This window comes from Ptychodera flava, chromosome 3 (genome assembly GCF_041260155.1).
Source record: "Ptychodera flava strain L36383 chromosome 3, AS_Pfla_20210202, whole genome shotgun sequence".
Lineage (NCBI taxonomy): Eukaryota > Metazoa > Hemichordata > Enteropneusta > Ptychoderidae > Ptychodera > Ptychodera flava.
In genome coordinates this window covers 44,386,629-44,399,356 of record NC_091930.1, presented here as the reverse complement: position 1 = coordinate 44,399,356, position 12,728 = coordinate 44,386,629, and the positions used below count along the sequence as shown (strand labels likewise).

The 12,728-nt window shown below is 39.2% G+C and overlaps 2 protein-coding genes across 3 annotated transcripts in view; one reads left to right on the top strand and one right to left on the bottom strand.

Annotated features, from left to right (window-relative positions):
* Nucleotides 1–8,699, bottom strand: part of LOC139129337 (uncharacterized) — a 60,496-nt gene extending 51,797 nt beyond the window's left edge. The window contains exon 1 of the mRNA XM_070694971.1: nt 8,555–8,699. The gene's annotated coding sequence lies outside the window, so the exon portion shown is untranslated. The remainder of the gene's footprint in view (nt 1–8,554) is intronic.
* Nucleotides 1,794–6,155, top strand: LOC139130090 (uncharacterized). Of its 2 annotated transcripts, XM_070695810.1 has the most exons (3): nt 1,794–2,266; nt 2,868–3,208; nt 4,884–6,155. In XM_070695810.1, exon 3 carries the CDS (start codon nt 4,965–4,967, stop codon nt 6,063–6,065), a length of 1,101 nt encoding a protein of 366 aa, XP_070551911.1. In that variant the 5' UTR covers nt 1,794–2,266; nt 2,868–3,208; nt 4,884–4,964; the 3' UTR covers nt 6,066–6,155. The 2 variants fall into 2 exon arrangements, with proteins under 2 accessions (XP_070551911.1, XP_070551912.1); XM_070695811.1 differs by lacking the exon at nt 2,868–3,208.
* Nucleotides 8,700–12,728: the final 4,029 nt, after the last annotated feature.

Below are 12,728 nucleotides of genomic sequence, written 5' to 3'. Positions count from 1 at the left end.
GTTTTGTAAATTTTATCTGACCGCTAAATGTGGTGTTCGTGTGGAATGGGTAGCTAAAAGAAAGGTTGTATAATAAACGAAACGTACACTGGACACGATATAATTTGTTAATAATAAACGTTACATTTTTATTTAGGGCACGTAATGAGTAAGGATAAAACCATGTCATTCTTGGTGGGGAGTGGAATATTTTTGAGGAATGTTGGCAGTTGAAGGAGAATAAAATAGTTTGATGCTATTATATCTTAAGAGAAAAACACAGGTTCAGACAGACAGAAGAAAAAAGAATTGTCATCAATTTGCTGAATCAGCAAATCGAATCGAATCAGCGAATGAACGTAAATGGTAATACATACAAAGCAATTTGAAAGAAGATTATACAGATAGTAAATGTTGCATTATGCCGTATGATTAATCAAAGCAAACAGTTAGCATTTGTCGATAAAAGCCTTTTTTCATGATTAATTTTTAGGTAGAACGCGGCTAGCAGAGGGAAAGACTTTAACTATAAGCAAATTTTAAAGCGTTTGCTTTCAAAATCCACGATAAAAATCAGAAGGTCAATGTGTAAACTTTGGCACGACCGAAAATAGCGATATTTACCATTCAAAATGGCCGCACACCCAGAGTTAGTTGTTTTTGGTATTTTTAAACATAAAACAAGCCTACACAAACAGTAGATCAGAAAAGTACTATAAACTTTGCAGATTCCCACGATCTGTGTCCGAGGTGCATTTTACCATAAAGGTCGTGTGCATGTATTTCACCATATGTGGTACATATTGGCCATGACAACTACCGGTACTTGCGCAATGTTGCAGCTTTTCAAGTGTGTATCGAATATAATTTTAATTATACGCGAATACTTTTATTGGTCATCATATTATAATTTTTCAGCCTATTGTTTTGTCCCTGACATTGTGCCTTGTCATAAAACATTTAACAGTATACTATCATCTGAAAGATCACATTTATGGTATACTTTCCCTTTCAATTGACGTTGTTATACCATTTTCTGAGTTTGCCTCTGTTAAGATAGCGGACATGAACTATTTGAGTAAAAAAATTACAACTCTTCCCTTTCAGCTAGGAATTACCGTCGTATCAGTTCACGCTACTCCTCGTTACTTTAAACAGCAGCTATTTCCAAGTGATTCCTGAAAAGTAAAGTAAAAGTCAGAATGTTCCTATCTTGCTTAAAAGTGATTTCCCCGAAGACACCTGATTACAAAACCTCTCAGAAAGGAGTCGCAATGTTGAACCGGCTGTAGCTATTTAAAACCAAATGTTTGCCCTTTTACTGGTATAAATAGGTGACGGTTCATTGAAATCATTATGTCTGACCTCTAAGTGGAACGACACCTTATTTAAGTGTCCCATGTATTGAGTTTGAACAAAGTCCATGCATACACATGAATACGTGCTGTGTCACCTGACGGCGTCACGACATGTCAACTGATCAGATAATTTTAGGGGTAAAGGCACTTATCTGTAGACTAAGAGACTGAGAAGAATATAAATATTACCTTGGATTATTTGATTTTTGTCAAACATGTACGCGTTTTTTTTTGGTCAAAGTACATAGTTAAACCTATGATCGCTTATGGTTGGATACACGGCGATGGCTACTGAGGTATGCATTTGAAAAGTTGGCGGCCGTCGTGTATCGAGCAACAAGCGAATGTGGTTAAAGTATACCCTGACTTGTACAAGATATAGTCATTGGTTGTGGCAGCACCACCAACCATGGCAATTCTATTACGTCATCAACACTCCAGGAATCACATGAGAATGCACTGCGCATGCGTAACTTCAGTTGTGCTGCTGACCTTGCTACGAAACACGCAGCGTTCCGTAGCTCTTTGCGTAGCTTGCTGGCGATACACGTGGTGTGTTGCATTCAGCGTTTTGTTCCAGGAGTTGTAATAGTTTACAGTTACATTACTCGAACATTTCTATTTTATTAGCAACGTTGTTGCTTACTACTACGACTGGTGAGTCGTTAGTGTTTTCACAATGCCGTCTAAACCTAAGACAATGACGGACTCGGCTTCTAAGGATTCAGGCAATGTTGCAGCTTGTGCAACCAGTCCAGATAAGGGCAAATGTCCTAAACGTAAGCGTGATACTATTACTCTGGGCAGTGGCGATGCCATAGCCTCGACTAGCAGTAGTCATACTAGAGACTCTATGGGAACTGACGTCAGAACTGGTGGAGATACGGCGGCCATTTTGAATTTACTGACGGAGATAAAGGACAATCAGGGTAAGCTCACTGCTCGTATGGACAAACTTGAGATGATTGTTATTATGAAGGTGGTGACAATGAATTTGTGGATGACACTGGAATTGAGCTTATCGAGCCACCTGTAAAAGTGAAACGCTCTACTTCGGACGCGTCCGAGGAATCTGTTTCAGCTGCCGACGCCTCGCAGAGTGACGTCAACAAGCCTAGTTTGTTCAAAGACATAGCTAGCAAGTTTCTTGTGAAAGAGCAGTGTGAGGATCCTATTGATGACGATTTTGCCAGATCATTAATGCTCTTTTCAGAGATGGAATCTCTGATGATAAATATAATGACCTGATAAAGAAATTCAATCGACCTGTAAATTGTGATGGCCTCACTAGTGTAAGAGTAAACCAACTGATATGGGACATCATACGTCCTGAACTAGAAGTTTGGACACCAATTCCAGTCTGTTCAAGCATCACTTGTCAAGGGTGCCATTTGCATTACTCAACTTGTTTGTGAATTAGCCAAGTTGAAAGATAGTCCGTCAGACAAGATCGATTTAGGAAAGCTGATGGACTTGGGTACAGACTCTCTAGCGCTTCTTGGTAATACGAACCGTCTTTTATATTCTTAGGAGACGGGATTGCATGAAAGCAGACCTCAAGCACGACTATCTACATTTATGCTCTGCTACAGTACCTTTCACTGAGCATTTGTTTGGTGATGATATCACCAAAAGAGTAAAGGACATACAGGAAGTGAATAGGGCTGGTAATAAAATCAGCACATGGCAACAGCGAGGTGGATATAACCGTGGTAGAATGAGGGACGTGGTTTCCGTTTCAGAGGTAGAGGTCGTGGCAACTTCAGACAATTGAATGAGGCTTCAAAAAACTATCCAAGGGGTTTGAAACCCCAAGTCAAGTCACAGATGAAATAGAGACTGGTAACGGAAGTGCATCTTCTGCTTTATCTGTGAGTACGAAATTAATTTCTGATCATGTCACGTTTCAAGCAGGTAGACTGAAACATTTGAAAGCAAGTGGCGTAATATTACTTCTGATGAGCGTATTATTGATATCGCTCTTCACGCCCATATAGAGTTTATCGATGATAAACCACCTGTGCAAATTAAGTGGCCAAATTTATCTTCTTTCAGTGCGATTGAAGAAGCAAACATTGAGATAGAAATAAGGAAATTGCTTTCAAAGGGTGTGATTTCTGAATCACAGCATTCTAGTGATGATTTTGTTTCACCATTTTTTGTTGTACCCAAGAAAGATGGTTCATTTAGAATGATTCTAAATCTTAAGAAATTAAATGAACAAGTCCAGTATCATCATTTCAAGATGGACACATTTGAAACGGCATTACGCCTTATTACACCTGGTTGTTATATGGCATCAGTAGATCTTAAGGATGCTTATTATTCTGTTCCTATAGCTGAGGAACACCAAAAGTATCTGAAATTTCTTTGGAAAGGACAGTTGTTTCAGTATACCTGCTTACCAAATGGATTGGCATCTGCCCCCCGCATGTTTACTAAACTTCTGAAACCAGTGTATGCTACCCTTCGTCGAATGGGTCATGTAATTATGGGTTATATTGATGATTCTTTTCTTGTTGGACATGATTTCATTTTATGTACTCGCAATGTGTCTGACACAGTTGCTCTTGTAAGGGAGCTTGGATTTACTTGTAACTCAGAAAAATCTGTTCTTGTTCCAACACAACAAATTACCTTCTTAGGTTTTGATATTGACTCTGTGTCAATGACTGTCACTTTAACTCAAGTCAAGGTTGAAAATTTGATTGAGCAATGCACGAAGTTGCTTGCTAGAGACTTTCATACAATACGTGCAGTTGCCAAGGTCATTGGCATGATGATTTCCAGTTTCCCTGGAGTTGAATTTGGCCCACTGTTTTATCGGTCTCTTGAGTTGGCCAAAATAAGAGCTTTGCAGTCACAGAATGGTAACTTTGATGCCACAATGGTCATTTCTCTGGAAATGAAAAATGATTTGAACTGGTGGGTTCAAAATTTACCCTATGAAAAACGTCAAATTTGTAGATGTAATCCACAAATATGTATGTCATGTGATGCTTCCACGTTAGGCTGGGGAGTCAGCTGTGAAGGAAAAAGAGGTGGGGGCAGATGGACTGTAGAGGAAGCCACACACCATATTAATTATTTAGAAATGCAGGCTATATATTTTGCTCTAAGATCTTTGAGCAAAGTGTAATAACAAACATGTTAAGATACTTTGTGATAATACCACTGCAGTAGCCTATATTAATAATATGGGTGGAGTGAAGTCAGTAGCCTGCAATGATATTGCCAGGAAAATTTGGTTGTGGTGCAAAGTGAGGGGAATATGGCTTACTGCTGCACATTTGCCTGGTTCTCGAAATGTTGAAGCTGATTATGATCAAGACAGTTTAATGAACAGACTGAGTGGCAATTAAACCCATCTTTATTTAAACGCTTTGCTAATATTTGGGGAACTCCAAATGTTGATCTTTTTGCCTCTAGGCTTAACACTCAGCTGCCAAATTTTATATCATGGAGACCAGATCCCGATGCCATGCATGTTGATGCATTTACATTAAACTGGAAATCTTATCATTGTTATGCTTTTCCTCCTTTCAGTCTCATGGGGAGGTGTGCACAGAAAATTGCGACAGATCAGGCAACTGGCATTTTGATTGCACCACTTTGGCCGACACAGTCATGGTTCACACCACTGATGCAGATGTTAGTGGATCTACCATTGCTACTACCACGGACAGACAACTTGTTGAGGCTTCCAAATGTTCAGAAGCTTCATCCATTACGGAAGAAGCTACAGCTTATGGCCTGTCGTGTGTCCGGCAATCCCTTGAAAAGCGAAACATTTCTGCAGGAGCAGCCACTATCATTATGGCATCATGGCGACAGAGTACTAAGAGACAATACAGAACTTACACCAGGAGATGGTTTCAGTATTGTAGTAAAATCAAGGCAGATCCAATTTATCCAGATATAACACAAGTGCTTGATTTTTTGACTGAACTGTTCCATTCTGGTATCAGTTATAGTGCTCTGAACACAGCTAGATCTGCTTTGTCTGCCTTATGTTCAACTAAGCAACATATGACTGTTGGCGCACATCCTTTGGTTGTGAGGTTTATGAAAGGAGTTTTCAACCTGCGGCCTACTGTTTCCAGATATAGACATGTTTGGGATGTTCGCAAAGTTTTGAATTATCTGAAGACTTGTTCTCCAGTTGTAGAGCTTTCGCTAAAGACTCTTACCTTAAAACTGGTAATGCTGTTAGCATTAGTAACAGCTGCTCGTAGTCAATCTTTACATCTATTAGACTTGTCCAGTATGACTACAGAAGAGAGTTCATATACATTTATTTTCACCGGTTTACTTAAGCAGAGTCGACCAGGATATGTGAATCCCGTTGTAACTTTACGGCCTTACACGCCTGATAAACTCTTGTGTGTCTGTGATACTCTTAAAGAGTATTTGTCTCGTACTGAGAATTTTCGTGACAATGAGACTAAACTTTTCATCAGTTATGTGAAACCACATAAGGCTGTTTCTAAAGCATCCATAAGTCACTGGATTCGTGAGGTAATGACTAGATCTGGTATTGACACTGACAAGTTCAAGGCTCATAGTGTGAGAGCAGTTGCTACTTCAAGGGCAAAACAGAGTTTTGTTCCAATAGAACATATACTTGCCACTGCAGGCTGGTCTTCTCTTTGTACCTTTGCAAAATTTTATGATAAGCCCACCGCAACAGACAATGATCTGTTTGCTCATAGTGTATTGAAGGCTTAGATATTTTTTTGGTGTTTTCGTTCCAAGTATTTTGTGTTGTACGGACAAAGTTCTTGCCGTATTAAATACAGTTCGTATTTGAAACATTTATTCCGTTTCATTTCACACGTCTTTGCTTTAAAATCTCATGTGATTCCTGGAGTGTTGATGACGTAATAGAATCCCCCAATTAAACGAGACTTACCTGAAGTCGAAGTTTGATGGGTATTCTATGTAGTCATCTATAACACGAAAGGGATCACATGCCCGCCCTGGTTTTTTCTGGGACCCCTCCCATGGAATACATTTGGACGTGTTCATTCAACCTTTAAAATCTGAAGTTACGCATGCGCAGTGCATTCTCATGTGATCCCTTTCGTGTTATAGATGACTACATAGAATACCCATCAAACTTCGACTTCAGGTAAGTCTCGTTTAATTGGGGGATTAATTATTCTGTTTGCAGTGTCCAATTTCATAACTGCGTTTGATAACTTAATGAATTTGTACGGACGAATCAAAACGTATCAGCGATGCTGGCATAAACAACTTAAATACACATTATAAATGTTTCCCTGGGGGAACTTGCTATTCTCTCTCTCTAACGCTCAATGGCTGTCACATTTGCTGTGATCAAAGCCAAATTTCTTCCCTTAAGTCTTACCTTGTGAGGTAGTTTACCTGTCTGAAGGTTCAGCCAGGGACAAGTTGCAATTTTAAGTTTTCTAAATAACATAAAGGATTTAGCAAGTTCCACATTTGCTTTTGTCATAAGTTAATTTTTCAGCACAAATAAATCTTGGCCACACAATGAAGCTGATAATAAAACCAGGACTTCATGAAGGGAGTACCATGGAATTTAGGTTTCAAGGAACAAAAAGTCGATGCTTAACACTTCCCAGCTTCCGTTCGATGATGATAGCATACCATGATAGCATACCATTGGTGATGGTAGCTTAGCCGTACTCGGTCATTCCAGCTCAAACTGACACAGTTAAAACAATACTCTATTACTTACAGTGATATAATCTAAGAATGTCTGACCAGATTACGTATATACTAATTGTTCGTGTCGCATGTCTAGCGAGTGCAATACTGTGCTGATGGTAATTTTGGAACACAGGAAGCGTTAACAGACAGAGTTTCGACAAATATCGATGCCCATCTTCTGACGCGAAGTCAAATAATGGCCATGGGACTCGTCTTTCAACGATCCCAACAGGGCTTTCGAGCCTAGCTACTTTAAGTATGTCAAGATTATATTCCAACACATATCCAAAGGTGGTACTTAATTCGTTTTTCAACAATTGAAACATTTATAAGTACAAAAAGGTATTGAATATGGAATCAATTTTTTTAAGTCATGCGTCTCACACGTAGGAAAGTTCACCTGTGGTAAAGTGGCTACATTAAATGTCACTTTTAATTTTGATTGTGTGACCAAAGATAAAACTTCCACATATTTCCTTATGTTCTCGGTTCCGTAAAGCCGGTATTTTATTTTAAAATCAGCTTTGCAACTGTCAGCCTTGCCATGTTATATAAAACAGTTGGGACATTGAAAAATCGAGGCAAATTCTTAAAGTATATTTGATTGCCGATTGCAGTTCAGCATTAGTCAGGTGGCTTAGCAATCAAGACAACAAGATCATTACAGGGATGACAAAAGTGCCAAATTTGCTACAGAGGTTCAGATATATGTTTGAGTAAAGAAAAAAACTATAGGTGGAAAAAATTGAAAATTTGCGCCTCCTTAAATGATTTATGGTGTTATAAATTTAAAACATGGCCACTTTTATGTCACTTAAAAATACCCCCAATGACACTGGGCCAACATTTGTTTTGAAGTAGCAGGCCAGAGTGAGTATGATTCGCTAAGTTTACATCTGCGGACAAGCATATTAAGTTTCAAAAATAGACTGTTTCCCTCGACCTTCGGCCTAGGGAGCAGTTTGTTTTTGGGCGTGACTCACAGTCCCTTGGGGTACAGACGTATGGTGTTGCCCTCATGGCCAGTCAGTATCTGTATAATGACAGCTGATTAACCTGATTTTGTAGCATGCAGGTCGTGATAATACAATGGCACACCCATGTGATATCATTGTTGTTTGCTGCTTGTAGCCATGACACCATCGAAGTGATTAATCTTCGTAGATTAAATCGCATCACGTGGTCCTGTCATTGCAGATTCCTATCGTTACATTATTTTTAATCACTTTGTAATGGTTCGTAGGGATCGGAGGACTAATATGCAATAACTAGAACGGAAGTTCGACAGGGCCAGAGTTTATTTCTCGTCGTAGGTGTAAAAAAGCGAAGAAATGTTGCAAAGTATTCAAATGACCTGAATTTACGATTGTTGAAAGCACCCTAGGTAGCTATGGCTGTGTAAACAACAAATAACCTTCATTGCAAGGTTGCCAGGGAAAGAAGTATGGCCAATTAGCCTGTCAGCCATTGCTAATGTTGCTAGTTAATATATTTATCGAACAAAAACCGAGCATACGTACCGATTTTTTAATGCCAAAGTCGTCGACCGAGGACAAAACAAAACTTTACGAATTATATCAAGGAAGGTCAGTCGGTGAAGATACTTCACGTTTCAAGTCATAAATGAGCTCCACAAAGTAGCGTTGCCGCTCGTTGGTAACCTGTACAGACGACGCTGTGCCTGTCGACAAAATTAAAGTAAAAATTTAAATTATACTCTTTTAAATATTAGGAAAGAGACAGTCGAAAAAGGTACTCTCCTCATGGTAAATATGTCTGTAGGCAGTACTGAAGTTCAAGAGGATATAGTTATCTGCAAATAGCTTTATGGAATTCTATACGCTACTAACCGTGGTGCCGGTCGGAAGTGGACGGCTTAAGAGAAACGGAACATGATCTGTAACGTGTCACGACACATACGGATCAAGGACCGCAGCCTAACTGCCAGGAGGGGCGACAGAACCTTGCTTAGCTGCATTGGGGAAATGTACTAATTTTACATATTAACAGTGTGGAAATGCCCTCCCCACACCCCATCCCCATCCCCACCGCAGGCTATTGCCCTGTTAACCGAGCGAACCAGTTCCGTTTGACGTTCACTTAGTCTAGGAGAACTAACTCTGTAAGTTCGTGAGTAGAACCATCTATGCAGGTAGTAATAATTATGATGCACGCATGTCAAGTACCTGTAAATTTACTATGGGGGGAAAACACTGTGCAGGACAACGATGTACATCCATGTGTCTGCGTATCGTAAAACAACGAACAATGTGTTTCAACATCAAGGTTGGAACAGGCGCGAGTTCTCAGCTAGAATGAAAATTGACGTTTCACGTCAGAGTGGCAATTTGACTTTATGACATAATAGCAATAAACAACCTCAGCATCTGGTACACCATTCGATTTTGACCAGTCCACATATGCACTCGCTATTGCTCGTGCACATACATTGTGAACGAACGCCAAATTCACTCTGGTCATGTTGTCACCAAATGTTAAATATCTCTTCAGTGCAGGGGTTATTGACAATACGCAATATTCGAGATGCATGAAAACGAAATAAATTGTGGGTTGTTTGTTGTGCGCGGGGGGGGGGCTGTTTGTTGACAACTGGTAGGGCTAGAATTTCAAGATGGCTGCTGGCATGACTGATGTGAACTGTCGTCTGTACGATCGAGACACAGCCACGAGTAAATATTTTTCAGGTTACTGAACTTTTAGTACTGTTACTCTCAAGAAGATGCCTCATTTCTTTTGCAATGCCCCTGGTTGTAATTCGGCCACTGACAAGCTAGAAAAGCTGCAAAAGCACCCGTGGATGGAAATGTTACTTTCCACTCATTCCCAACTGAAAGAAAATGTAGACGCCTGCGACTACAATGGATTCGGACATGCGGAGGGAACCAAATTGGTGTCCAAACAAGTTTTCCAGAGTGTGTACCTGGCATTTCCAACGTAACAAAGGCCCTACATCTGAACATCCGGTTCCAACCTTATTCGAGTACAACAACTGGGGTGAGTCCATGTCAAAGCGGACAGCATCAAAGTGTAGGAAACGTCTGGTAACCTTGATGCCCCTGCTTCACTACAGAAACCAGCCAAAGGTTTGAACAGCATGCACAGAATGATGGTGTGTAATGCCGCATTCTGAGCCATATGATGGGATTTGTGCGAAATAGAAATTACAGAAGAAAATTCCAAAGCAAGTTTTCCAGGTAGGTGTCATGTAACTAATATTTACTTAAATTGCCTCAGGCTGAAATCACTGTAATTACTACCACTAGTAATTTGATGTGCGCCAAAAGTAACTTGTATTTTGTCCATTAATGTGTATTTCATGCAAAGTTATTAATTTTCATTAAAATAATGTTTGAAATACAGTTTTGAAACACACTTAATCAAATCAATGTTCTTCAGATCTGTAGTTGTGTAGTTTGGAAAAACATGTGATATTATTCCTATTTAATAAAATTAGAAAACCGGCATATTTGATGTTGATTAATACATGCATCTGTGTAAGTAACCTGCCACTGCCAGCCTGTTTAAGTTGCAGTGATAATTTTATTATTAGCAATCATATTTTTCACAAAATATTGCAGAGTAATTTATAATTCTATTACTCAAAATTTCTAGTTCATTATTTAACTTCTGTTCATAATCTTTTTGTTGACAGATTTTACATCCAAAGTATCCATTTGTAAATAAAGGCAATATATCAGATAAAAACATTATACTCTGCAAATGCAAATCAATCATACTTACCTACGAATTTCAAAAGTCAAGTCGACGGTAGAGGAGAAAGCGAAAAAGGACGGAAATTTTCAGCTAGTATGGGACGACAATGCGCCACGTTACCTTTCACATATGTATTCAAATGGGCGTTTTCCGTCGGTAAACTATGTATAAACGACCGTACGTCTGAAGTGAAAGCAACAGTTTAAGCTCCTTTTTTTCTAGGTATTAGAATGAAAACAAAACCGAGAAAGATAAGAAGGATTGCGTTTTTATCACTGTATACATAAAATCCAAATTAATGCAGATATTTTGCTCTGAAAATGATTTTGTAAAATTTTATCTGACCGCTAAATGTGGTGTCCGTGTTGAATGGGTAGCTAAAACAAAGGTAGTATAAACGAAACGTACACTTGACACGTTATAATTTGTTAATAATAAAAGTTACATTTGTATTAAGGGCACGTAATGAGTAAGGATGGAACCATTTCATTTCTGGGTGGAAAGTGGAACATTTTTGAGGAAATGTTGGCAGTTGAAGGAAAATAAAATAGTTTGATGCTGTTATATCTTAAGAGAAATACAGAATTGTCATCAATTTGCTGAATCAGCAAACTTTGAATGTAATTGTCCCATATTCTTTGAAGGCCCAGTTAATACTTTTGATATGTTTGCCAGCAAGCCCTATGTTTTACCAGCATTTACGGTTGGATTTAAATTCTGTATACAAAATATTTCCCTGGAAAAATATTTCTGTATTGATTTCCAACAAGCATTCAGACAATCGTACATATCTGTATATAAATAAACGGGGACAATCTGACTTGTTCAGTGAGTAGATAATACTTATGGCAATAAAAACGGATGTAACGAGAACTGAGTTTGCAATACCATGACTTCAATTACATTTGACTACTGCACTATCATTTAAGTACTATTACACAACAGTCGTATTCAATCTACGGAGAATTTTATGACAGAATTTTTTCACTTAATGCTGTAAAATATTAGAATGGGTCACACTACTTATGCACATGCTATCCTTTTGCTCATGGTACTAGTATGACGGCAGAAAGGACAGGAACTCGGAGGGCCCAAGGTACAGCCTCCACTCTCTCTCACACAGACACACTCACTCACTCACTCTCTCTCTCTTCTCTCTCTCTCTCTCTCTCTTCTCTCTCTCTCTCTCTCTCTCTCTCTTCTCTCTCTCTCTCTCTCTCTCTCTCTCTCTCTCTCCTTACAAACCTTTTAGGAAAGGTAAATTGTTTCCGCGACCGCCATCATTTATCAACATCACAAGCCGCATATAAGTAATTACAAATTTTTAATGCTCTTGTATATCAGTTAATATGTTACTCTTTGACTGTCGACCTACAATTCAACGAAATTATTCATAGTAGAATATAGCAGAACCCATTGGCCTTGGGGGCACTCTGTGACGTTCCGAGGTATTTCCCGAGGGATACGGTGTATTCTGCCGCCAATACTTTTCCGAGCGAAGCGAAGTACATCAGATTGTTGTGTATAGCTAGCAAAGGTTAAATGTTCTGTGAATAGAGACGTCGACGGCATCGCATCAATGTGTTCTGTCGCGTGATTATGATGGAGTGACTTGACCCTCTGGCTGATATTCGCCGTTGGCGCGCATGCTTTGTGTACACCTAACAACCGCTAGGTAAGTCTGGTCCATTGCCCAATTTTTACAGCTGCTCACGAAAATGGGGTGGGTATGGACTATCGTAAGCATGGCTATCATTGGAAATAGTACGAGCGCGGTGATTGCGTTGAATTTATATTCAACTCGAAGCTACCAATCGAAATTTACATTCTTTTGCCCATGGAGTAATTTTACCTGCATGGTTTCACGAACCAAGCATACTATGTCAACCTTGAATGAGAAACGAAAAATCAATTATTTGCAGTCACTGCCGTACGCGTAGGGGAATAGTCTGTCACATC

Excerpts from the sequence above, each read along its gene's own strand:
- LOC139130090 (XM_070695811.1), top strand. The coding sequence starts at position 4,965 with ATGGTTCACACCACTGATGCAGATGTTAGTGGATCTACCATTGCTACT.